General features: G+C 39.6%; 1 protein-coding gene and 1 long non-coding RNA gene across 3 annotated transcripts in view; one reads left to right on the top strand and one right to left on the bottom strand.

The window, feature by feature from the left end:
• The first annotated feature begins 1,806 nt into the window (after positions 1-1,806).
• Positions 1,807-26,871, top strand: part of TUT4 (terminal uridylyl transferase 4) — a 35,746-nt gene continuing 10,681 nt past the window's right edge. Inside the window, exons 1-20 of one of the 2 annotated variants that reach the window (XM_083447941.1) lie at positions 1,808-1,936; positions 5,019-5,140; positions 8,262-8,926; positions 10,292-10,455; positions 11,627-11,743; positions 12,382-12,559; positions 13,768-13,856; positions 14,388-14,439; positions 14,773-14,842; positions 15,316-15,442; positions 16,674-16,793; positions 17,059-17,280; positions 17,394-17,568; positions 18,993-19,711; positions 22,721-22,871; positions 23,404-23,490; positions 24,741-24,844; positions 25,662-25,719; positions 25,813-25,916; positions 26,211-26,300. In XM_083447941.1, the coding sequence (XP_083304067.1) occupies positions 8,371-8,926; positions 10,292-10,455; positions 11,627-11,743; positions 12,382-12,559; positions 13,768-13,856; positions 14,388-14,439; positions 14,773-14,842; positions 15,316-15,442; positions 16,674-16,793; positions 17,059-17,280; positions 17,394-17,568; positions 18,993-19,711; positions 22,721-22,871; positions 23,404-23,490; positions 24,741-24,844; positions 25,662-25,719; positions 25,813-25,916; positions 26,211-26,300 (3,183 nt within the window). In that variant the 5' untranslated portion in view covers positions 1,808-1,936; positions 5,019-5,140; positions 8,262-8,370. Of the gene's footprint in view, positions 1,937-5,018; positions 5,141-8,261; positions 8,927-10,291; positions 10,456-11,626; positions 11,744-12,381; positions 12,560-13,767; positions 13,857-14,387; positions 14,440-14,772; positions 14,843-15,315; positions 15,443-16,673; positions 16,794-17,058; positions 17,281-17,393; positions 17,569-18,992; positions 19,712-22,720; positions 22,872-23,403; positions 23,491-24,740; positions 24,845-25,661; positions 25,720-25,812; positions 25,917-26,210; positions 26,301-26,871 lie in introns of both variants that reach the window. The other variant, XM_083447940.1, reaches the window with a different exon arrangement.
• LOC310680876 lies at positions 11,269-12,673 on the bottom strand. Its single transcript, XR_014513003.1, has 3 exons — positions 12,557-12,673; positions 11,792-11,827; positions 11,269-11,395 (listed from the first exon to the last, which is right to left on the bottom strand). It is a non-coding gene; the product is annotated as an uncharacterized lncRNA (long non-coding RNA).

Raw genomic sequence — 26,871 nt, 5'->3', positions numbered from 1 at the left:
GTGAGCTTCATCATAGCCAAGTGAAGATGGCCAGCTGGCTGAAGAAGGAGCCAAAAGGGTTTTCTTGTGTGTGTGATTCTTGTGGCTGATTAGCTGCTTTCCCTGGGCAAAGGTCAGAGGGGGCAGGGTTTCTGTTGAGGCAGGTGATTAGCTGTGGGAGGAGCTTATCAGACCTTGCAGGCCAGCGGCGCGCGCCTAGCGGCGCGTGCAGTTTGATCCATCTTTTAGATTTAGGGGAGCTAGTCTCAAACGTTTGTTGGGGGAGACCTAGGTTTTTTGGGGGGGAGTTATTAGTCCTGTCTTCACACTGTTTATGATGCAGGACCACTGTAGCCACCCCCAACAACACGTTCTCAAGATGGAGGGGGAGGGAACAGCTGCAGTCGCCTGCAGTTCCTGCGCAATGCTTGCCATCTTGCCAAAGGTTGCAGGCAGCTTTACATGCAGCAATTGCATGTTGATTGCCCTCCTAAAAGACAAAGTCCAGCAACTGGAGGAACGTGTAGCTACACTCCAAAGAATTAGAGAGCTGGAGCTCTTCTTGGAACCAGCAGAGCACACCGTCTCCACCGAGGAGACAGGAGACTCCCCTGGGAAGGAGGCTAGCCATTGCCGTAGCTGTCTTGCCAATACGCTTGTCCAGCATCGATTGAAAGGTTGCTGGTTATGGTGGAACCCAGGAAGGCAAAATCTCCTCAAATGTGTGGTCACCAGAGCTGATGTATGGAGTGCTGGTGATGTTTACAAATCCGGAGCAGAGACCCTAAGATGGTTGGATGGCGTCTTGTACACCTCCTTCCAGCAACTCCTGCAGCTATGCTGGTGTCAATGTATTGCTTTGTTTTCCTTTGGACCACATCAGTGAGGCCAGGAGCTCGGTCTTATCATCTGAGCAGCCCAGGATCTCCATACACATATTAATTCAAAAGAAATACATGTACGGTCAGGCTGTTACAAACATTACAGCCCTTGTGAGAAGCACTGGTGCTTGGAAACAGTTTGGGTGGCCTTCATGATTGGATTGCACCATATGAAATGACTCTCAGCATGCTGATCCCACAAATCCCTCATCTATCGCATGATGCTACATTGCCCTCTAGACCCACGATTTTTTAAAACTAAGCAGATAGTTGGCAATGGAGGTGGACTGTGCCTAATCCCTTTTCAGAATCTGCTTGTGAGCGTCATCAGGAGGATCTGTTCCACAGCTACGTGTGTGTGTGTGTTTGTTTGTTTGCTTGCTTGCTTTCTACGCTTCAAGTTTTTAAGGTCCGTGTTTTGCGTCAAGGAGGCAAAGCAAAAGTCCTGGCGCGAGAAAATGTTTGGATGATTAGGATGCGCGGTTTCCTTTCAGCAAAATCACATAGTCAGCGCAGAACCGACTTTAACCCAGGCTTAATTTTATTTACTTCATATGTTTGCGTAGAGGGGACTGTCAGCCGTGACTTCAGCGGGCCGAGCCCCGCCCATGGTGCAAATGAAACCCTGCAGGCAGCAACTCTCGGCCCTGAGGCGGCGCGCAGCTCGGAGGGCTGCCCGGCCAAAGAGTTTCAGCCTCCACCGTGAAGACACCTTTCGCCTCCTTCTTTTTGAGGCCTCAAAGGAGAAGGGAGTTCAGCTTTTCCTCGGGGAAGGGAGGGGGCTACCGGGATTGTAGTTACAGTGGATAGGTGGGAGCGTGGGGGCAGAACAGCAACGGCTGCCGCTGCCTTGAGGCAGGTTGGCAAAAAGCAGCCTCCGCCGCCTCCCTCCCTCCCACCGCTCCGCCCCCCCCCCCGCCGCGCGCGCGCCTCCTTTCCCCTCCCCCACAATGCAGTGCGCGCCGCGGCTGACATGGCGGCCGGCCCAGATTGAGGCGTTCGCGTCGGGGCCTCCCAACTGCCGGAGCAGGACATGGAGGGGGACGCGGCCGGCACATCCCTGGGCTGACAGCCAGGTACTTGAGTCCCCCGAGAAAGAGAGAGAGAGAGGGCGGCGGCGGCGGCAGACGGAAGCGGGTCGTTCCCCCCCCCCCGCGTCGCTCTTTCGCCCTCCTCCCGTGCCCGCTCCTGGCTTCTACCCTCCTGGGGGTGGGGGGAGGGGGGCTCTCTGCACCAAGGCCCTTCGCTGGCCTCCGCCACGGTCTCCCCTCCCCGGCACCCACTTTAAAAAGTCTAATCGGAGCGCCTCTTTTTGGGTGGGTGGGGGTCTGCCAGGCGCCCTCCTAGCTAGGGTCCTTGTTGGGACCCCACTTCCCCATTCCCTGCTTTTGTTTCTCTCCTGTCTGGGTGGGAAGAATAGAAAGTTTAAGGAAAAGAGGCCCTTGGATGAGGACTGTGCCCAGAGCGAGTTGTTTTGGTGTGTGTTTTTGTGTGGGCGGGGGGGGGAGGTGTTGATGTGGTTGGTTAATTCGGTAATTTAGAGGGACACACACCAAAAAGTTGATCCTGCACGTGTACTTCTGAGGGCTAAGAGGGGGTGTTGTTTGTTCCGTGGGAGCACTGTAAAGACTTTGGAGCGTAGCCTATAGAGGCATGTTTTTGGGAAATCGAGCTGTTTTTCTGACAGTGGGCTTAGCTGTTAACACAACTTGATGGGTTTCCTGCGAGGAGGGGCTTGACACAGATCGCCACAGAATAGCCCTTTCGCACTTGGGGCTTTTAATTGGGGGGCTCCCAAGTGACGGTTTTAGTGTCTCTGGTGTTTGGGAGCCTCTCAGTAAAGCAAATGGGTGAATAGTGGGCTCAGTGTCATCACTGTTGTAAATTATTATGCAGCGCCGTTAGCCTACAGGGCACTTTAAAGAGCTTAGTAACTACTACAACAAATAGGTTTCTACCTTAAGGCGATTGCACCAAAAAATAGCAGAGCATATTTTGCTATTTAGTGTTGGTGGGTAAGGCTTCTGGCTTTCTGCCTTAGCACTGGACCACTTTCACGTGGAACCTTCCCACTATAAAGTGATCTCTGGTCAACATCTGGTTAAAAAACTAATTAGTTGTCTGCATTTTGCAAATGGGGAAAATCAAGGGTTCATGCTTCAGTAACAGAAGCAGGCATACATTAAAGTTACAGCTTTTGCTGTTGTTGCACATTTCAAAAGCACACTATGAGGAGCCATGATTGATATGCAGATTTGAGTATGTATTCAGTTCCATTGTAAAATGTGAAATTGGTCAGTTTCATAGTAGAGCGAAAATAGAACAAAAATACTTATTGGGCCTGTTGTTAAATCGTCCTGCTTCTCTTCTATGTAATCATCTTAAGTATTATGACATTGTAATAACCTTTTGAATGTAAGATTTCACCACATGAAGGTTGAAAAATATTTGATATTGCTTGGGTTCACTATCAACCTTTTTAGGTGCCAGTCGAATAAAGAGCTGAAAACTATGTAAAATTCATTTATGCTAACATCAATTTTTAAAAGGGCACCTGATATTTTTATGGTGGTGTTCACATGTATCACTGGCATAGAATTGTGGAATATTCTTCCATTATTACAGTGTGAAAGAAGCATACTAGCTGATGACTTCTACTATGAACCCAAATTTTGAGAAATCATCTTTTAGGTTTTAAAAGAATGATCTAGTTTACACATCATGGTAAACCATAGTTAATAATATTATGTTAGCAAGGAGATTGATTCTGCTTCACTCTTCTTTTACTTGTAGAGTCACTGTATTGATAATGGTGATGGTGATAATAATACAAATACCATGAGTTGGGGCAACAACCCAAACTCCTTGGCTTAGCATTTTGTCTGAATTGAGAATGATGGCTTGTTTTGTGCCAAATAAACCATGATTGATAAGTCAAGAACAAATCTTGGCTTTACATTGTGGTTTGTGTGGAGGAGAACTAACCACAATCCCATTTGGACATGATGCAAGCCAGGAATTAAGTTTTGTTACTCCTGTTCACATGAGGGAGAGTGAAGCAGTAACTATCTGCATTCCTGGTTTAACTGTGGTTTACTGTGACGCTGTAAACATAACCAGAGCCTTTCTGACAGCAGGTGATTGCCATTCTGTAACAAACGTAGACTTTCTGCACATTAGTATTTATGCAAATTGGGTAAAATGCCAGTTTACAGCTGTGTGATACACTACCCTTATTTTGAGAAGCTGTTTGTGCAGTTTATGATGTGAGAGACTACAAGCAGTACATGTCTTGTATGGAGATTCTTGAATGCTGCCAGTGAACCCTGAACAGGGTAATGTTTGTTAGGAAGTTAAAGTTCATGTTGCAGTAAGTTCACATTATTTAGTATTTCCAAATACTGAAAGAATCAAAATCGGCTGAGCTAGGCAAGAGTGTTAATGTCACATTTAATAGTTATTGTGACTATCAGCCACAGGGAATAAGATCAACAATGGCAAGATAGAGTTATCTGTCTCCTGTCACCAGATTCCACTCCAGTTTCTCCAGTGAGCACAGAGTAAATCTAAAGAAAACTTTGCTATCATTTTGCAGTATGTTTAGTAAAATAAATTACATTACGTCAGATGTCCTTGTGATGAAGCTGTCCAAATTACATAGAAAAGGAAAGTGATTTTAAAAGCAAAAGAGGCATGTGGGTGAAGGGTGCAGAACTCTTCCCTCACTCCACATCTTATCTCCCTGCATGCCATTTCTCCAGGCACTAGTTTCTGAGCAGAGGTCACATGCCATGTCTAGAACTGTATTCAGTTTTCCAAATGTGGCCACATCACACGTTTATACTGCCTTGTATTTAAACATTCACCTGGTAGGCAACCAAGAATTCCATACACATGAATGAGAGGGCTGGTGAAAGAGTGAAGGACTGCTTCCTCCTCCTCTGTGCCCATGATAGAAATCAAACTGTCAGAGGAGGGAAGCCTGCTTCTCTCTGCTTATAATAGAAATGTAGTGGGCAACTACAGAAGGGAAGGCACTAGCACCTTTGTGGGCTTATCTACAAGGCTGGATTTACATGAGGACATTGCTATATAGCAATTACAAAAGAGAAGGCCATTTTATCATAAAAGCCATCAAATTGTTGTCTTTTCCAACAGCTGTTATGTTTACTGAGGAGCTTTTGGTAAAGTGTTTTGTCAAAAGCTTTTTGAAATCTTGGATACAGTACCTACTGGATCACTGCATGTTCGTTGTGCTTTCAAAGAATTCAAAATCATTGGTAAGGCCAAACTTCCTGTTGTAGAAACCATGCTGATTCTTCCCCAGCAAGGCTTTTTCATCTGTAAAACTGTACCTTTGCTTATGCTTTCTATCAATTAATCTGGTATGGAAGTTAGGTCTCTAATTCCTCCTGGATGCATTCAAAGAAAAAAAACCCTATTTTTAGTGACAAGCTGCACATTTTTTTTAGAGATCATGTGTTGTGTTTAAAGAAAGTCACATTTAAAGAAAAATATTTTTGGCAATTTGCTAAAAACTACTTGTGGGTTTTTTGGGTTTTTTTGCTTACTACTGCCAATTTACATTCGTTTTGCCAGAATCTGTGGTACTGTAGGGAGGAATTTGGGCAAGAATTCTTCTTTTCAAAGGAAGTCTTCTTGCCCTGCGTTGGTTTCTTGCCCTTCAGCTTAAATTGGATGTGTGTGGACAATCAAATTTTGTCTTACTAAACTAAGATAAAAACGAACTTTGTGCATCTACGTTCAGTTGCTTTGCTCCTCACTTCACACAAGTGGAAACACAAGCTAGAATTTTGCTGTAGCTTCTTGTTACGGTATATTTGAAGTGGGAAATTACGATTAATATTTTCGAAACAACTCTGGACGTGAAAACCAGCTTTAAACGATTACTTTATATTCTGGCTTGCTTGCAGGCCATTTCCTAGTCCGGACATAATTTCTCAGTTTGGAAGTTATGGTTAACTGTGGCTTTCTGGCTTATTTCCTCACTTGTGTAAAGGGAGGAGCAAAGCAGCTGCATACATGAAGCTTGTTCACCACTCAGCTTACAAAATAGATATTTGATTGTCCTAATGTGGCCATTTTCTCTGGGCTTCTATAATAATGGGTTTAAATAGCATTCAAATTTCCTGATACTCATTCTCTCCCCCCCCCCCCAATGAAGTGCCACTGTACTGGATTGGAGCTGCAGTGCAGGGATAGTCCCCCTCACACACCTCATGCAATTTTTCTCGCTTTAAAATAGCCACATCTGCCCAAAGCTTGGATCTGCCCTCTCTGTTAATAGGCAAACTTAGTTCATTAATCATATGCTTTTTTAATGAACTAGTATTATTTAAATGGGGTGGCGGGTAGGTGGGTGGGACCTGTGGTCCCCCTGATGCTCCCAGCCAACATGGCCAGTGATCAGCGTTGATGGAAGTTGTATGGAGAGCTACAGGTTCCCCATCCTTGCTTTTAGCTCTCGACAGGTCTAATATTTTAGTTCCTTCTTTAGTATTAAATGTTATTAAGCTTTTTGTACAAGTTGTAGTTCAGTAGGTTGGGTTTATGTGGTTTTGCAATAATTCACATCTTGATATTACAACCAGTTGGTAGTGCTAGTGGAAGATAAGTGAGATTATGAAACCTTAAAAACCAACAGGAAACGAAAGTGAAACTTATCTAAAATTGTCTGAGTCAAATCATAAGATTAATAGAACCTCAAACATAGCAAGTTTCAGGTTTAAGCACCAGGTGGCTAATATCTTTCTCTCTATATAAAATTTTAAGTAGCTTAAGTTTGTATTCATGTTTTAAACACAATAAAGAAATCCCAACACTGCCGTGTATTTCTGTTGTAGCAATGTAGTTGTCATTCCTTTCCTATCAAGGCAGTATCAATGGTTAGTGAACATAGTTAGCCCCCCCAATTGATCAATTTCCCCAGCTGATGTCAGCATTTATATACCATAATAATAATTTGCTGCCTGTTTTGAGCAGGTTGAGGTGGGTTAGGGTTACAAATATAAGCAAGTTAACAAATAACTACGTAAATGAAGGATAGTTTTTATTCTGAAATCATTAATTGTTATCTCATTGCTAAAGCCAATGTTGCCCTTTTATTAACCTTTGAGGTAATTTTAAAAAGCAATATTTACAAGATATATTTTATTGCAACTTTCAAGTAGTCCTTTTTGTGTTACATATCATTGTTTTGACACTGTTGCAATACAGTGTACTTTTCTATCTCTCTCTGAACTTACAATGAAAAAACTGAAGTGAAAGCAAACTTATTTTGGAAGTTGTAGAGGTATAAGTAAAGCAGAGGCCTATGTACGAATGCTCTGAATTTTTTTTAATGTTTGTGAAAACATTACTAGTTGGCAACATTTCTACAAAACAATTGTAAGAGTTTGGAGCTCTAAAATGTGGCCAGTTAGGTAGAAGTCCCTGGGAAGCCTCAAGGAAGAGCATGCTTAGCATAATGTGCTGAAGGATATTTCTCCCTCTGCTGCTTTAGTACAGTGGTGCCCTGCAAGACGAATGCCTCGCAAGACGGAAAACCCGCTAGACGAAAGGGTTTTCCGTTTTCAGAGGTGCTTCGCAGGACGAATTTCTCTATGGGCTTGCTTCGCAAGACGAAAATGTCTTGCGATGCTTGAGGGGTTTTTTCGCTCTCCACCCCCTTTTTCTAAGGCGCTAAGCTGCTAATAGCCTTTTAGCCGCTAATCCGCTAATCCCTTAAGCCTTTAATAGCCGCTAATAGCCACTAAACCGCTAATAGCGCTAATCCGCTAATAGGGTTGCTTCGCAAGACGAAAAAACCGCTAGACGAAGAGACTCGCGGAACAGATTAATTTTGTCTTGCGAGGCACCACTGTACTTGCGTTGCCCCAACAAAGGGCAAAGGAAAATCTCAAAATTAATGGGCAGAGCAAGCTTAACACAGGGCCTGTGAGGTGCAGAGGCACTGCCACATCCAAAGCTTTGCTGGTTCACAAGCTGCAAGCTGGCATAGGAACAGAACCTTTGGAATATCTCCAGGGTTTTGGATTCAGTATCACCTTGTTTTGGGGCTCTCTACACTCTAGCTTACCACCCACTTGGTCAAAGCTAGCTGACCCTCTTCCCCTGCAGGTTGGTGGAGAGAATCTCTGCTCCATCCTAATCAACCCCAACCAACAAAATATGGAGGAGGGTTTGGATTGTGCTCTTATTAAACTAATAGAGGATATTTCCATCACACCATGTGAATGTTCCCTCCATTATTCTCCCCTCCCCCTGACATGCTTAGCTTTAGTCTCTCATTGCAAACATTTTTGATATTATTTTAATTTAGGACTATGTTTAACAATGTAAGGGTTTCTTTGTGTTCTCATTCTCAGTTTTTCTCATCAGACAATCAGCCAGATACCCTGCTTGAACAGAGGATTCTGCTCTACTCCAGTTGTTGCAAAATTACATTTCAAGTAGTCTCAAGTAATAGACGAAGCAGGTCTTCTCAATAATGGAAGAGGGCAAGAGCTCAAAAACTGGAAATCATGACACAAGAAAATCTGCCCGAATTGTCTGTGAAGAAAGCAAAGCTGTCAGAGTTACAACCAATCAAAATTATAAAACTAACAAAAATGACAAATCTATAAAAGAAGCTGGAAAAAGTTCTTCAGGTGGGAGCAGTTGCAAAAAGAATAAGCAGAATGATGTTTGTCCTGAGAAGTCAGGAGAAAATAAATCATGTAAGACAAATAGTTGTATTGCTGGATGTAAAGACATGGGGTCAAATATTCAAGATCAATGTAAAACAAAAAGGTTAACAAATGTACCAGCAGAAGTAGATGATCCGAAACAGATAATAGCTCAGCACATGGTTGAAAATCTTTCAAGCTCCCATATTTCAGAGAATGGTGCTAGCACAGAAAGCTTACCATCTGCCCAGAGAAGGAGTTCTGAATTGGAAAATCCACCTGGAGATGATATATCCAAAATTAATACTAATCAGCCTGGGGACTCAGTCAAAAGTGGTTTGGATCTGGGACCAATGGAACACAAATCTGAAGACTCCTGTGAGTGCTGGATTCAGTTTTTATTTTTAAAAATCCAACAGTCTGAAATGCATTTTGAATGGCTTTTGCTTTGTGCATGTTAGTTATATCTATACTGTCAAGTGTGGTACAAAAATGTGTTTTGTAATGTAAGCTTGCCCCACAACCTTTAAAAGTACAAAAATATTTTTTCTGTGTTTCAGTGCAGAAATAATTATAGCTCTGAAATACTGTAAAACATTCTCTTGCATTTTGCTCAGTCACTCTAAGTTGCTATGATAGTTTCTAAGCAGCTATTATGAACCTAGTTTTTAGTTAATATATAAGAATAGCTTGTGTCCCCCCCCCCCCATGTATGCCTACTCATACTCCAGGAAGAGGTGATAAAATGGAATGCAGCACATCAGATGGCAGGTTTAGGGTCACAATTTTCAACTCCTCTATGTTAAAAGCAAACAAATAAAATACATATGCATGCATCTCCATTCAAATAGAAAATTGGCATACCAGGCGAAGGCCTAGTCAAATCTTGCTCCTAAGTCTTTAAAGAACAAATCAGGGGCATAATTCAAATGTAGTATCTCCCACATCCCGCCTAAAACATGGCAGTCCATTTTCCCACCCCATTCTGTTACATGTGTAGACCCAGTGTGGATCAAGTATGTCACTGCTGTCTCTGGGTGCTATAGCATTCATTTCTTTATTTGGTTTTTTGTTGTTCAAATTTTAAATCCCTCTTAATCCAATCAGGATACTTGGGCAGTTTACAAAATACTAATTAAAAGTAATAAAAGTAATTTTAAAATAGTAATAATAATAATAATAATAATAATGCTAATTAAAGCCAATAAAAACAAAGTAAAACAGTAAAACAACACACAAATTTGAAAAACAAGTACAGTAGCAGTATAAATACAGTAGCAGGTAATAAGTCCATGAAGACTTTGGGCAATCAATTTCCTCCAATCGCCCAGGTGAGCAGATGCTGTAGCACTGAACTATATGTCTTCATTTGAAGTGATGTGTGAACCAGGCCTAAATATAACATGCAACATACAATTGAAGTTAATAAAACATTGCATATTGGTTTATAATAATAATAATTTCATATACAGTAGTGCTTTCTGAATTGCTCTACCTGTTAACGTTATCTCGGTAATTCTAATAGCTCAAGGGTATGATTCTTGTTAATGAATCTGAGAACAATAAAAAAAGTTTTACTTTTTAAAATTCAGCTTTATTTCTATGCTTAGTTTTGCATAATTATCAAGGAGAGAGCATATTCACGTTTTAGGATTTCCAATTTATTTAATTTTCCCTTAGCTTACATTTAAGGTAGTCTGGAGAAAACAAGTTAGTAATCAACTTTGCTCCTCCTTTCATTAGGTAAAATAAAGAATTCAGATTCTGCTAAAGAAGCTAATTCAGAGGCGGATTATTTAGAAAATATTGCTGTAATTGATGAATCAACATTGACGGCCGAACAGCAGCTAGGCTTGAAACAAGCAGAAGAGCGACTGGAAAGAGATTATATTATTCGCTTGGAAAAAGTAAGTAAACTGTACAGTTTTCTTTTTTAGGTGATGATTTTTTTCCACTTACCATAGCATGTCACATAATTCAGAAGAAATTAATTAGCTACTTAATTTCTTTAATAACGGTGGAGTGTGAGATGGTTCTCTTTAAGGAGGTAGAAACAGTTTTTAGAAAAGACAGAGGCTCATCCTTTGCTTTTTTCCCCCTTATAGCAGATGTTGATTATGTTTTCTCATAATCAGTGGGAACACAGATTATATGCTTTTCATTTCAGTTGAGGTCTAATCACATGATAATTTGGGTGCATAGTAACCTTGGGGGAAAGGCAGTTGGTCCAGGACAAGCCAACATTTGTGTGTTTGCCACCACTTGCCTAATTGATTTTGGGTCATGTCAGGAGACATTATTTCTGAGCAATTTTGGATGATGTGTAAAAAGCTGAATTTTGTGCATGTTAGCCAGTGTGCATAACCATTCTGGCAAGTGCTGTGGGTCAATGCACAGGATTTTTCAGGGCAAATAGAATTTTTCTTTCTTTCTTTAAAAGACTGAAGGCCAGTAAAATATCTGCTTTTTGTGGCCCCTTGCCTTCTCTGCGCCCCTTTTCCTTTTTTTAAAAAAAACTTACTTTTTCATGGGGCTTAGGCTTACTGTGCTTATTCTTTTTCTATTTGGCTGGAGAGGCTCAAAGCAGTCTCCCACCTTCATATCCAGGGTAGATCTCACTGTTGCAGAGCTTTGGAAGTACTTTTCTGTTGAACTACTCATGATCCCAAGTCCTTTTACTTGCCTTTCCATATACGTCTCTGAGCCTTGGTGCTCTGAATCTTTCTTTTGCCAATTCTTCAAACTGCCAAGAATTTTTTCTCTCTTCAGAATGAGCAAAATTGAGTGCAGGTACTGCATCTTTCGTTAAGATTTAGCTGATTCTAGGTTTATGGTATTGTATGATTTCTAGCATTAAACAAGAAGAGCTGTGTTAGTCGTGTCATGGAAATATGAAAAATATGAGTCTAAACTATTTAGAAATGTGTGAATAAATTCTTCATACCCCAGTGTGACCAGCAAGGACAATCCCCATCTACTATGCTCATTGCTTAGTAGCATTTTATTATTGTCAGAATGGAAAATAAAACAGACATAATTAATTGGCTGCTGAATTTTAAATGTGTGGTTTTTCCACAGCGCTCTCCAGAGTACTCTAATTGCCAGTACCTATGCAAGCTCTGCTTAGTTCACATTGAAAATATCCAGGGAGCTCACAAACATATTAAAGAAAAACGTCATAAAAAGAATATCATGGTAAGTTTTAGATCAAGGCTTGGAATTTTTTACCAGAATTATACTTACTTTAATTGCTTCATATAACTTCTAAGAATTATTGGCCTGAAACCAAAGTGAATAGTTAAAGCACTGTAATCATAAGACTATATTGTAGATGGTGGAAAAAAAGTGTTTTCCTATTGTCTATTATTGTGCAGATAATTCTGTCTCTAGCTCGCTCTGCCTGCCCCCATCTGTTGCACTTAAGATATCTTGTTAAACAAATAAAAAATGTTAAGCGCATAAAATATTAATTTACATGAACTGCTTCAGTGCATCACTGCTGCTCCTCCTCATCTCGAGACAAAAGGAAAAATAGAGCTGAATGTCATCAGCACACTTATAATATCCAAATACTAACAACATGTGTGACAACACTGAACTTTGCAGCATCTCTATAAGATAATTCATGACGTGCACTGGGGCAAAAGTTGTGCAACCCTATCTTATGGTGTTTCTCAGATATCTTTAATGACCTGTTGACATTATATCACTTTCATGGACAGTTTTTGCTATAGGCTGGCATTAACAGGATTTAAAGAAGCAAATAAAAATGGGTTGAACATGGAAATTCTTCCAGTGGTAACACTATCCTTTACCACTCATAATATTTTCAGGAAAAGCAAGAAGAAAACGAACTCCGTGCTCTCCCTCCCCCTTCCCCTGCACAAGTAACTGCCTTGAGTTTTACGCTGATGGAGGCAGCAAAGGAACAAGGCATATCGGATAATGATTTCAAAATCCGCCAGGAAATTGTATGGGATATGGAAAAGATAATTCAGCAACACTTACCAGGTACCTAATGTGGATTCTTAGTTTTCTTTAAGGAGATTGTTTGCTTGTTCGCTGAGAATACATTTTGGGTCTACAATCAGTTTGACTTCCATGTATTGTACATTAAAATACCAGTTTTGGAAAGTTGTACAGGATGGTATTGGTGGTTTCTGACATTCTTGTATCTTTACTTTCTCTTCCTTTATGGAATATTAAAAGGTTTGTTGAAGAATATTATTTTAATTGAGGTTTTCATGTAAAATTTTTCAGGCAGATGAAGCCCAACCTGAATATCCACAGTTTCTCAGATGTGCATAAATGCTTTGCTTCCGAGTATATAAAATGAATAATTTTTCTTTTATGGTTATAAGAAAGGCTGAAATTAAGTATCTTGTTCATATTAGGAAAAAACAGCATTGATTCACCAGCCATTGCAGATCTTCTAGTTAGAGACAAAAACCAAAACACATAGTTGAATTGATGAGAGCAAAATACCCTCAACATTTAGATAGGAAAGCATCACATTTTCAGTAATGAAGCTGTCTGTATCTAATACCAGTGTCTGGTAATTGCATTTTATATTGCATATTCTTTCCATACCAGTGCAGTTAAATGTAACACAGAGATGATGTAGACTGGCATATCAAAAGCTGTCAGGTGTACAGTGTTGTACTTTATAATGTGGGATGAATATACATTTGTCTGTGTTGCACATGAAGGGTTCCTGTAGCATCTACCTGCAATTAAATAGGTAGGTGTGCATTGATCATACATAAAAGTGTTGCACATGTTGCTAAGCAGCATGGAGTTCATGCTTATACACCCTTTTTTTCTTAGAAGTAATCCCATGATTACACACAATGCTAACATTCAATGCTGAGAGCATTTGACTTTATCGGGGGGGGGGGGGGGAGGTAGAATAAAGCCTTTATCTGTGTCTGTTGTGTGTCTGGACTGGAAGAGACCTGTAATGGCACATGAGTCGATGCTGTGTCAGTTTGCACTTGTGGGATTAATTTGAGCAAACTATTTAATTTTTGCTTCTCTAATCATAAAATGCCTTATAACCAGAATTAAAATGGTATTCTTTATACAGTCAGTAGCAGTAGGACTTATTTCTTGTATGTTTGCTTTCAGATTGCATCCGTAGTATTTTGAAAATGGTTCAAAATTTTGAAATGGTTATGAAGGCTACATGATTGCTTATGGAACCTTTTCTTTATTTTCAGAATGCTCATTGAGGATGTATGGATCCTGTCTAACTAGATTTGCTTTTAAAACTAGTGATATTAATATTGATATAAAATTTCCCTCCACGGTAAGTTGAAGAAATGTCTGTGACGTTATCGAGCTAGAAATGTTTTATGTCTATGGTCTCAAAGATTTTTCTCACTAGTATTGCTTTCTGTGATGTTCTTGACCTGGAATTAGTGAGCACTCTCAGCAAGTTCCATGATAACTTCCATTCTTTCTCACTTATGAGAAACCTTTTCCCCACCAGTTTATTTATGAGTTGATAAAGGAGTGAGAGAGAATTCCCAAGGATAGGCCCTGTCCCAACCCATATGCATGCTTAAACTAGGAGTAACTGGTACACTCACAATGGCATAGCTGTAGCATAATTAGGGATCTCTTCATTGTACATAACTGTTGATTAGATTCAGGTTCCAGGAGCAAGCACATCTGGCTCTCTGGGTCCTGCTGGTACATGTTAAGACCCTGTACTGTGCTTGTTATGCAGGTAAGCAGAGGTCTGGATCATACCTGTGACTATTAATAATACAATTGCCTTCCTTCTTTTGATAGAATTAAAATGAGGGTAAAATAACCTTCTTCCTCATTATTTTAGATGAGTCATCCGGATGTTCTGATACAGGTGCTTGATATTTTGAAAAACAGCGGTAAGAGCTCCCCCCCCCCCCTTTCCCCTTCACTTACTTCATATTCTGATTTATTTAAGATGTTTATATGCTGCTTAAGTTTCTGCATTGCTAAACAGTGTCCATAAAAACAATAATAGAGAATAGAGAATAATAGAGAATAGAGAACAATAATAGAGAAAATAGAGAATATTTTATACAATAAAAATTTATTGTAATTAATTCTGGGCATCTAACAGAGGACATAGTAACCTTCTAATTGCTTATATTACCCAGATAGATTTGAATCAGTTTGAGAGAACTATGGAAGATTCTTTTATTTCCTGATATGCTCTTCTGTTTTTCTTCTTACAGCTTTTTACTCTGATGTGGAATCAGATTTCCATGCCAAAGTTCCTGTTGTTTTTTGTAAAGATGTTAAGAGGTTTGTGTACTTTTGTTTTACATGTTCAAGTTAAAAGGATTATTGATGAGACACCATCTTACGTTTGGCATTTTACAATCGATTACAAAGGATAGAATGTAGTTCTTTACTTTGAAGCTAGCTCCAGAACTGCTTTCTCCATTTTCCAGGTGTAGGAGCTTTTAACAAATAGCACAGAAACAACAAAGAGCACAGTTCGCTCAAAATTTTAAGCACTTTCAAAGTCCTGTTGATTTCAATGGTACTTTTGAGCATTTTCCCCACCCGTCTTTTGAAACTGTTGAGACTTAAAGTGCATAATGTTTTGGCTGGATAAATAGGTTTCAGTATCCGCGGTAAGCAATCAGCATGAGGAAAGAAACCAATGCAAGACTAAACATATATGGTGAGAACTGCATGTTTTTCTTTTTGATCACTCACTGAGGGGCAGTGGTTTAACTTGCAACTTTTCTTAAAATTTGTTTCAATCTCAGTGGTTTAACTTGCAAAGTAAGTGCTGGAAATGATGTGGCCTGCCTTACAACTGATCTGCTAGCTGCTCTTGGCAAACTGGAACCAGTTCTCGTTCCTTTGGTGTTGGCTTTTCGTTACTGGGCTAGAGTAAGTTTTAAATGAACATATTTATTGCTTGCATGTGTTCTTAATATGTAAATGCAATAACCTTTTACAATACTGAAATGAACCTGTACAGATTAGATTAGATTAATTCTAAAATGATATCTCTTCTTCTGAACCAGAAATAATACAGTATTTGGATAAAATGCAAAGGGCTGAGCACAGAGCCTCCATGTACACTTAGAGGCTTCTGGATGTGCCTTGGGGCTTCTTAGGCATCCCCTTCTCACTGAAGCTCCTTGTACTCTCTACAAGATGCACTGGAATATCAGAGGACCTTTTAGCTGCCTCTGGAAGTGGAGCTCTGGAAATGTTTGTTGTACATTCTACATAGAGGAATATTTGAATCTTTTTTTTCTATCCAAATTGTGTTACATCTTTTTGTGTACAGGCAGTGACTATTTTGTGTGTGTCTGATTGATGCACAACTGCCAACGCATGGGCCGTTTTGGACCCGGAAGAGGGAGGAACTGGGGCGGGCTTATGTGTGCTCTGTCAACACGCACAAGGACAAGGCACCAAATCCCTGTGCAAAATGGTCACCACCTGTATCTGAAGTAGTCAATTTAATTCTACAGATAGGGAAAACAATATACTGAGAGGGAAATTAGCATCTCAAAGGTGAAAAGATGAGCTAAGTCTTGAATTGAGGGAAGATGCAGTTGATGAAAGAATGAAGTAGTGCAGTTCATAGCTTGAGTAAGCATAGAAAAGAATGGGTAATATCAAAGTTACCCTCATACTCAAAGTAGACTCTAATTAAAACTTGTGAATATCTGGATTTAATGTGTGTCTTCCATGTAATCTATGTTTATGTAAATGGCAAACTGTCTGGATGTTGTCCAGGTCAACTGATTAAGTGAATGTGTATTAGAAGTATTAATAATATTTAAAATGACCACTGTTTAATTTTTTGTACTTTTCCACATTGGTTTATAGATAACAGACTTTGTTTGTTTGTTTCACTACATTTGTATCCTGCCTTTCTTCCATCTTGGAATTTAAGATAGATTACATAGGGTTCTAAAGGCAGAGCATAGACCTGCTTAGCATCAGTAAGGTTGTTGTTTTATATGCCTTCAGACCTGGTTATGTAGGCCTTTATTCTATGACTGGAAAAAATGCTGGCTAAATTCAAAATTTGCAAGATCTACTATGTGTTGCTGGAAATATATACAAAGCACGAAATGAAGACCTTTCTTCTCCCTTTTTGTAGTTGTGCCATATTGACTGCCAGGCAGAAGGCGGGATACCCTCATATTCTTTTGCCTTAATGGTGATATTTTTCCTTCAACAAAGAGAACCACGTATACTACCATCATATTTAGGCAACTGGGTAAGTTGGTTTTTTTTTTTTTTTAAATGCAAGTGAAGTGTCTGGATTCAAATAAATTTGTGATTAGTTCTGTGGACCCAAATAAGGAAGTCAGAACTTTCCACAGGATCTATCTAAAGTAGCTTTTGTATCTCCATTGGCAATTTATATCTAAACATAATTTATAGCATAAAATAAATGCTTATATATTTGAATGTCTTATATGTATAGCACTTGCTCTTGTTCTTTGAAAAGGCTTCTGTTTTATTTATTTTGCATTGTTTAGATTGAAGGTTTTGATTCTAAGAAGGCTGATGATTACCAGCTGAAGGGCATAGAAGATGAAAAATTTGTGGTGTGGGAATACAAACCATCAAACAATGGAGCAGGGAAAAATTTGAATGGTGTAGAAGGCAAAGCTAAAGGTGAACAGCACAGAGGTGGTAACAAGAGTGCAGCATCCTTAGAAACAGACACCCAAGCTAATCCAAAGGAGAAGAATGGCAAGGTAAGCGGGTCTGTTTAAATGGAAATGATTCTTTTCTTTCTTGACTCTTTTCTTGATAAAATTTAATGACCAAAGAACCAGAAATTTAAGCTTCCATTTTCTGCTTCTTTCAGTCTCCTTTAGCATTGGAAACACCACACCAGATATCTCTGGGACAACTGTGGTTAGAATTGTTGAAGTTCTATACACTGGAATTTGCTTTGGAAGAATATGTTATCAGCATACGGGTACAAGAACTTTTAACCAGAGAGAACAAAACCTGGCCTAAAAGGCGAATAGCCATTGAAGGTGGGGCACTGCATTTTGTAAAGAGACTTTGGGAACTCTTGCCTTACTTATCTAATTTTTTGTAGATAAAACACTGTCTTATGCTACATTAGCTACAAATGTGGAAAATATAGCATTTCTTTGTATAACTGTCATATACCTGACTTTGTTGACTGGCACTCATCTGCCCATAATAATTTAGAAAGCTTAGTTTAAAAAGTTTACTTTGAATTTGTATTCAAATATATCTGTAGTTAAATATATTGTATTTCTAGAGGAGAAATGGACTCAAGTTGCTGGTCTTGAACTATAAGCAATAATTCTATTGAGGCAGGAAACATGCCATTCCCTTTTATTCATTTTTTTATGCCAGAATATTGTGGATGGAGATAAATCCCTAATGAGTGATAGCCTTGTTATTCCTTTATTTTTTTTTAATATTAGGCCCAGTTCATATGCAATGCTAAGCCAAACCATAGGTAAAAATGAGTGAGCATGCAGGTATTCAGAGGGAAAAATCACAGCTGGTTTGCTCCAAAATTGGTCCTGCTGCTGCTATGTTATGCTATGGTTTGGCTTTAGCATTATAGATGAACCACCAGCTGTAGGCAAAGTTGGTTCTTGGCTTACCACTTACCTGGGAAGACAAATGGTACACCTGAGTTTGGATGTTACATTAAGTGAAACCATAGCTTAGCTCTGGGTAGCACAGCAGTAGCAGGGCCTGGGGAGGAGCAAAGAAGCTGTTTTTTCTTCTAAGTATCTTCACATTCACTTGTTCATGTGTAGCCATGCTTTGACTCAGTGTTACGTGTGAACCAAACCACAATACTCAACATTGTAAGAAAAATGGTAATATTCAAATGTGGATAACAGTATAATATACTGTGGATAACAGTATAATATTTACATAATTTCAGATCAGGGTTGTGACCTGATTAATGAAATCACATGAGGTTTTTTTTCAGATTTAATTATATTTATTATGTTTTATGTTTATTAAGTTTGAAGGGTTTGCATTGCAACCATGGGGTAAAAGGAAGCATAGAAATACTGCAAATAAATAAAAATGAGAAAAAGTTAATATGAAGGAGAAAGCTAAAAAGGGGGTACTTTCTTTGTTTTAAGACAATTCAGGCATATGTCCAACAGGAATAATTCTGAGAAGCATACTTGCTTGCATATGGAATGCCATTTTTTAATATGGCAGTTCCCATCTGCAGTTTTTTTTAAATTGCTTACAAATTTTTTTTTACAAAAAAGGTGTCAACTTATTAACCAGGTACACCTTTTTAGTAAAATGAAAATGTTTTCAATAATTACGCTTTAAGTGATTAATAAAGTAAAATGTTGCAGCCCTATTTAAAATATGGTATGTTGATATCATACTTGAAGGACCTATTGAACAACAGCAGCAAACGTATTACTGGTTTGTCTTTTTATAGATCCTTTTGCACTAAAAAGAAATGTTGCACGGAGCCTGAACAGCCAGATGGTGTTTGAGTATATCCTGGAAAGGTTCAGGACAGCATATAAATATTTTGCATGTCCACAGAATAAAGATGGGAGTAAGTCTAAACTGGATACCAAGAAGAAGGAAAAGGGAAAAATTGGTAGCAAAAAAACTGGAGAACCTGTAACCAACTGTTGCCTTCCACAGCAGGCCAACATTACAGAGAAGCAGAACACAGGCCATGCTTGTATTATACAAGAGTCTAATGAATGTAGTGAAATGGAACCTACATCCAGGAGATGTACGGAGAACTTGGAAAGTTTACTGGTAAAAAAGCCAGAAATTGAAAACATAGACTCTCAAGACAAAGAGGAAACTGTGTCCCTAAGTACTAATGAATGCTGTGAACTACAACAAAAATCTAAAGCAAAGAACGATCAAGAGCCTTCAGATGAAGAGGAGCTAAGCCAACATTGTGATTTTAGTGAACATAGGTCTCTTGATGCAGATTCTGTTAGTGAATTATCTGATGCTGAAAGTCTGCAGATTTCAGTAACGGAGTATCCACAGAAGAGTATGTGCTCAGGCACCAGCACATCAGCTACCTCGCACAACTGCAAAGCAGTAGCAGAAATTCAAGACAGTAAAGATGAAGTCACCACAGAAGAAATGCATTATGTGTTTGATAAATTTATTTTGACTTCTGGAAAGGTAAAGCAGATTCAAAACTTACTTTAACTTTTTTAAATAAAATGTTTTCTCTAACCATGTTTTAAGATCATTGCTAAAGAAATGTTTTTGTCAGCGAACTGATTCCACTGGCTCTCATTACCAGACAAAGACCCTTGATATTTGCTAGCTATATGGCAATGATGCCTTCCTCTCAATTTTTCTTTAACTAAAGGCTGAACAGAATGAATCTGCTAAAGCCATAGTTCCCAACAATTTGTTCCAAAAGTTTTAGACATTTAGACAAATCTCTCTTGACATTTTTAAGTGTCAAGTTGTTCCTACTTGACTTAACCTTCACTGCAGTGAAACCTAAGAACAGTGAGGAATCTCTTGATGAAAGAAGAATGAATCTGCCTTCATGAAGCTTCAGTCCTTTCTACCAGGCCAGCTTTCTTCAGATAACTAAAGCGCTTCTTTTAGGGGCAGAAGGGCCACTTTCTAACATTCTTCCAGAAGCCAAGAGTTATTGTGTTCACAGCAGAGCCCTTCATGTATTTTCCTTCGGTTTGATGAAATCAAAGAGAAACATAATAGTGCTAGAGAGAATGCCTGTGTCTTACCTCTAAAGCACATATTTCTTGAAAAACTATATTTTAATCTCACTTTCATGTGAACTAGTTTCATTCCTGAACTAGTTTTAAAAAACCACCCACAGAATATAAAGCTCAGGAGACAGATGAGGTGATCAGGCACTCCCATTTCTTTAAGAACTTGCCATAGTTTGCTGTGGTCGACACAGTCAAATGCTTTTGTGTAGTCAATGAAGCAGAAGTAGATGTTTTTCTGGAACTCTCTAGCTTTCTCCATAATCCAGTGCATGTTTGCAATTTGGTCTCTGGTTCCTCTTCTCCTTCGAAATCCAGCTTGCACTTCTGGGAGTTCTTGGTCCACACACTGCTTAAGCCTGCCTTGTAGAATTTTAAGCATAACCTTGCTAGCGTGTGAAATGACTGCAATTGTGCGGTAGTTGGAGCATTCTTTGGAACTGCCCTTCTTTGGGATTGGGATGTAGACTGATCTTCTCCAATCCTCTGGCCACTGCTGAGTTTTCCAAACTTGCTGGCATATTGAGTGTAGCACCTTAACAGCATCATCTTTTAAAATTTTAAATAGTTCAGCTGGAATATCATCACTTCCACTGGCCTTGTTATTAGCAGTGCTTTCTAAGGTCCATTTGACTTCACTCTCCAGGATGTCTGGCTCAGGGTCAGCAACCACACTACCTGGGGTGTATGAGACCTCCATATCTTTCTGGTATAATTCCTCTGTGTATTCTTGCCATCTCTTCTTGATATCTTCTGCTTCTGTTAGGTCCTTTCCACTTTTGTCCTTTATTATGGTAATCTTTGTACGAAATGTTCTTCTCATATCTCCAATTTTCTTGATCAGATCTCTGGTTTTTCCCATTCTGTTGTTTTCCTCTGTTTCTTTGCATTGCTGTTTAAGAAAGCCCTCTTGTCTCTCCTTGCTATTTTTTGAAAATCTGCATTCAGTTTCCTGTATCTTTCACTATCCCCCTTGCATTTTGCTTGCCTTCTCTCTCCCACTATTTGTAAGGCCTCATTGGACAGCCACTTTGCTTTCTTTCATTTCCTTTTCATTGGGATGGTTTTCATTGCTGCCTCCTGTATAATGTTACGAGCCTCCATCCATAGTTCTTCAGGCACTCTGTCCACCAAATCTAAATCCTTAAACCTGTTCCTCACTTCCACTGAGTATTCATAAGGGATTTGACTTAGATTGTATCTTACCGGTCCAGTGGTTTTTCCTACTTTCTTCAGTTTAAGCTGGAATTTTGCTATAAGAAGCTGATGATCTGAGCCACAGTCAGCTCCAGGTCTTGTTTTTGCTGACTGTATAGAGCTTCTCCATCTTTGGCTGCAGAGAATATAATCAATCTGATTTTGATGCTGCCCATCTGGTGATGTCCACGTGTAGAGTCATCTCTTGTGTTGTTGGAAAAGAATGTTTGTGATGACCAGCTTGTTCTCTTGACAGAACTCTATTAGCCTTTGCCCTGCTTCGTTTTGAACTCCAAGGCTAAACTTGCCAGTTGTTCCTTTTATCTCTTGACTCCCTACTTTAGCATTCCAATCCCCTATAATGAGAAGAACATCCTTCTTTGGTGTCATTTCTAGAAGGTGTTGTAAGTCTTCATAGAATTGGTCAATTTCAGTTTCTTCAGCACCAGTAGTTGGTGCATAAACTTGGATTACTGTGATGTTAAAAGGTCTGCCTTGGATTCGTATCGAGATAATTCTGTCATTTTTGAGATTGCATCCCAGTATAGCTTTCGCCTCTCTTTTGTTGACTATGAGGGTCACTCCATTTCTTTTACGGGATTCTTGCCCACAGTAGTAGATATGATGGTCATCCGAACTGAATTCACCCATTCCCGTCCATTTTAGTTCACTGATGCCCAGGATGTCAATATTTATTCTTGCCATCTCATTTTTGACCACATCCAGCTTACCAAGGTTCATGGTTCTTACATTCCAGGTTCCTATGCAATATTTTTCTTTACAGCATTGGACTTTCCTTTCACTTCCAGGCATATCCGCAACTGAGCAACCTTTTGGCTTTGGCTCAGCCACTTCATCAGCTCTGAATCTACTTGTACGTGTCCTCTGCTCTTCCTCAATAGCATGTTGGGCGCCTTCCAACCTGAGGAGATCATCTTCCAGCATCATAACTTTTATATGCCTGTTGTCTTTGTTCATGGAGTTTTCTTGGCAGGCATACTGGAGTGGCTTGCCAGTTCCTGCTCCAGGTGGATCATGTTTAGTCAAAACTCTCCACTATGACCTATCAATCTTGGTTGGCCCTGCACGGCATAGCTTATAGCTTCTCTGAGTTATTCAAGCCCCTTTGCCATGACAAGGCAGTGATCCACGGAGCTGTTGGAACATACTGCATATCTTTAAGGAAAACAACACTTTAAAAAAAAAAAAAATTAAAATAAAACATTTTTGTTTGTTTCTTCCATAGCCACCAACTATAGTATGCAGTATCTGCAAAAGGGATGGCCATTCCAAAAATGACTGCCCGGAGGATTTTAAGAAAATTGATCTAAAACCACTACCACCAATGACAAGTAGATTTAGAGAAATACTTGATCTAGTATGTAAAAGGTGTTTTGGTGAGTAAAGTTTTGCCATTCTGACCTGGTTGTGAGTTCTACTTCAATAGTTAATAATAGGGTACTGAACTCTAACCACATTAGTCTGGGATTTTCCCTGCTTAAATCAGTGGAAAGAAGGCATTCTTATGTGACTGGAAGTAGTGTATGTTCTAGTTTACAGTATGTTCTACAGTATGTTCTACTTTACAGTAAGGTCACTAGGATGTTTTAGACTTTGCAGTGGGTTTGGCCAATGTAAGCTTCCAAAGCATCAAGGAATTGCATGGTTTTGTTAACCAAGGTATCTTTAGTAATGGACAGATTTTGCAGGGCCAACACATAAGTTTGTTTCTTCTTTTGCTTTCCTTTCAGGGGTTTAGTCTGATATTTAAGATGATATGGTTGCATCCTAAATGTAAAATACCATCACCAGATGACTTTAATGAATTACAGGGATCAGTAAAATATTCAGTGAGAGAAATGTTTGAGGATATTTAATTCTGACACTTAGATGTTGCTGAATGGCTCACTTAGGTTTTTGTTTGTTTAGATGAATTATCGCCTCCTTTCTCAGAGCAACAAAACCGAGAACAGATTCTGGCAAGTTTGGAAAGATTTATTCGAAAAGAATATAATGGTATGCAACAGGAAACTTTTAAAAACATCCAATTTATTTGTTATTTTGCAGTTGTCCAAGAGAGTTGTTTTCTAATTGTATTTATTTATTACATTGTATACCATCTTTCCTTGCACTTAAGGACAAAACATTATATACACTAATACTCAAACCAATGTTTTATATTATTATAGGAACAATACAAAAAAAAGAAGCATTAAAAAAGAAGAATCTAAAATCAATATTGGCAGCAAGTTAATAGAAGATATTAATTTTTGAAGTTAAGTGCATGTGCAATAGTTCCTTCCTCATAGGATCTTTCCCTGGCAGACAGGTATCTGCAGGCTGAGATTATATATCAGCCAGCTGATGCCAAGGAAAATCTAGTTTGCCATGCCTCATCCTTTAGGAAGATATCCTAAATGTTTTCAGTATGGAGAAAAAGGTTAGAAAAGGAGTTGGCATCAAGCCCATGACCACAAATGAGAAATTGAGAGAACTGACAAACATATTGAGTAACAATATTAAAACAAGAATCAAGATTTGTGCATTAATAGAACTTGAAAAATAGTTTAAAGAAATCAGAAATGTGTTTTTCCTCACATCTTGAATTTATTTATTACTGAAAAGTGATGGAATATATGGGCATTAAAACATGCTTTGTTTGGGGCACTGGGAAAACTATTGTGTCTGGCAGATGTGGCAAGATGACACTTGGGTGGTTATACTGGGTCTGCAATAATCTGAATCATATTGTTTATTTTGTCTTACAAAATGTAAGTAAAGGTAAAGGTACCCCTGCCCGTACAGGCCAGTCTTGACAGACTCTAGGGTTGTGTGCTCATCTCACTCTAGAGGCCGGGAACCAGCGCTGTCCGCAGACACTTCCGGGTCACGTGGCCAACGTGACAAAGCTGCTCTGGCGAGCCAGCGCAGCACACACGGAAACGCCGTTTACCTTCCCGCTAGTAAGCGGTCCCTATTTATCTACTTGCACTCGGGGGTGCTTTCGAACTGCTAGGTTGGCAGGCGCTGGGACCGAGCAGTGGGAGCACACCCCACTGCGGGGATTCGAACCACTGACTATGCAATCGGCAAGTCCTAGGCGCTGAGGTTTTACCCACAGCGCCACCCGCGTCCCTTACAAAATGTAGTGGAATATAAATTCAGTTGTTCTCGGATTTTGTGGAAGTTTAAAGTTAATGTACAATCTGTTACATTTTGAATGAGTCTAAAGTTATTATTTAAAAAACCCTATTTCTTTTGATCAGACAAGGCCAGGCTGTGCCTGTTTGGCTCTTCAAAAAATGGATTTGGATTTCGTGACAGTGACCTGGATATTTGCATGACACTAGAAGGCCATGAAAATGCAGAGGTATTTTATTGTTGCTTTTATTTTATTTATTCAATTTGTATACTGCCCTTCATCCAAAGATCACTGGGCAGTTCACAGCATTAAAATACAAAATGAGAACACAAAATACATAATACAGTGGTGCCTCAGGTTACAAATGCTTCAGGTTACAAACTCCGTTAACCTGGAAGAGTTACCTTGAGTTGAGAACTTTGCCCCAGGATGAGAATGGAAATCATGTGCTGGCGGTGCAGCGGCAGCAAGAGGCCCCATTAGTGAAAGCACGCCTCTAGTTAAAACAGTTTCAGGTTAAGAACTGACCTCTGGAACGAATTAAGTTCGCAGCTAGAGGTACCACTGTAAAACAAAAACAAAAGGGAAACAAACCAGTAACCCCTCTCCCACAGACACATTTAAAAGGCCATAGAATTGGCCAAATGCCTGATTATAGATAAGTTTTTTTGCCTGACGCCTAAAGATAATGTAATGAAGGCGCCAGGTGAGCCTCCATGGGGAGAGCATTCCACAAATGGGGAACCACTGCAGAAAAGGCCCATTTCTGTGCTGCCACTCTCCAGATCTCTCATGGGGCAGGCACCCAAAGAAGGGCCTCAGATGATGATGATTGCAGGGTCTGAGTTGGTTCATATGGGGAGAGGTAGTCCTTGAGCTATTGTGTTCCTGAGATGTTTAAACCTGCTCTTTGGAGTTCTTTTTAAAATACATTTTATATAGTTGAAGGAAGATTATTGTAGCATGTATGTTCAAAGTACTTGGTTACTCTGAATTCTTTGTGGGAATATGTAGGTAACACAGGCTTTTTATTTATTTCTCCCAGAAATTAAACTGTAAAGAAATTATTGAAAATTTGGCAAAGATTCTTAAGAAGCATCCAGGTATGTGTATGGAATTTTGTGCTGCTTATATGCATTTTTGTGTGTTATTTGGCTATGGAGAGTATTTAACATCTTGAAACCTTATCTTATCAGGTTTAAGAAATATCCTGCCTATAACAACAGCCAAAGTGCCTATAGTAAAATTTGAGCACAGACGAAGTGGCTTAGAAGGGGATATCAGCTTATACAATACACTGGCAAGTATCATCTTCAGTAAAAGTCCAGATGTTTGGTCAAAAGCTCACCTGTATGCTTCACTCCTTTAAATTCATCAAGAGCTGTTATTCAGAGGGCATAGGGGCCTGCAATTGTTGGGATCCCACACTTTGCTTGGAAGTGTGACCTCTTCCTTTGAATTTGTTTTTGGCTATGTTTGTGACCTGCCTGAAATTTTGTAAGAATGTAAATATGCATTGTTTTGCAACATTTCTTATGTTCAGTCTGCAAATTGAAGTGTGCCTGATACCCAAACCATTGGACTTGTTTTATAGGCACAGCACAACACAAGGATGCTTGCAACATACGCAGCCATTGATCCAAGAGTACAATACTTGGGATACACAATGAAAGTTTTTGCAAAGGTACATATAAACAACATGCAACTTTAGCTTATTGCTATGTGTGCTCAGTGGTTTCTATCCCCAATAGTTCAAGTGCAACTTGTTTTTTAAATGGTTTTCTGAACAGTTACAATTCTGGAAGCTTATGAAATTTCTGATTTCAAGCAGCGTCTGATATTTCTGCAGAAGTTACTGGTAGTATATAATCATACTGGCCTATACAAAATTAGGTTTTCAAAGTCCCTGTTGATGGTTGGATTATATCTGTTTGACAGATTACTTGAGCTGCAATAATGGAATGTGGGTTTATATGTTGGCTTTAGAACTAGGTATAGTAAATTTTAAAAGGTAAAGGTACCCCTGCTCGTACGGGCCAGTCTTGACAGACTCTAGGGTTGTGCGCCCATCTTACTCAAGAGGCCAGGGGCCAGCGCTGTCCGGAGACACTTCCGGGTCACGTGGCCAGCGTGACATCGCTGCTCTGGCGAGCCAGAGCCGCACACGGAAACGCCGTTTACCTTCCCGCTAGTAAGCGGTCCCTATTTATCTACTTGCACCCGGAGGTGCTTTCGAACTGCTAGGTTGGCAGGCG

The sequence above is a fragment of the Podarcis tiliguerta genome (genome assembly GCF_965153285.1).
Source record: "Podarcis tiliguerta genome assembly, chromosome: 6".
NCBI classification, from domain to species: domain Eukaryota; kingdom Metazoa; phylum Chordata; class Lepidosauria; order Squamata; family Lacertidae; genus Podarcis; species Podarcis tiliguerta.
Note: the sequence above shows the minus strand (reverse complement) of the source record. Positions and strands in the feature narration are given on the sequence as shown.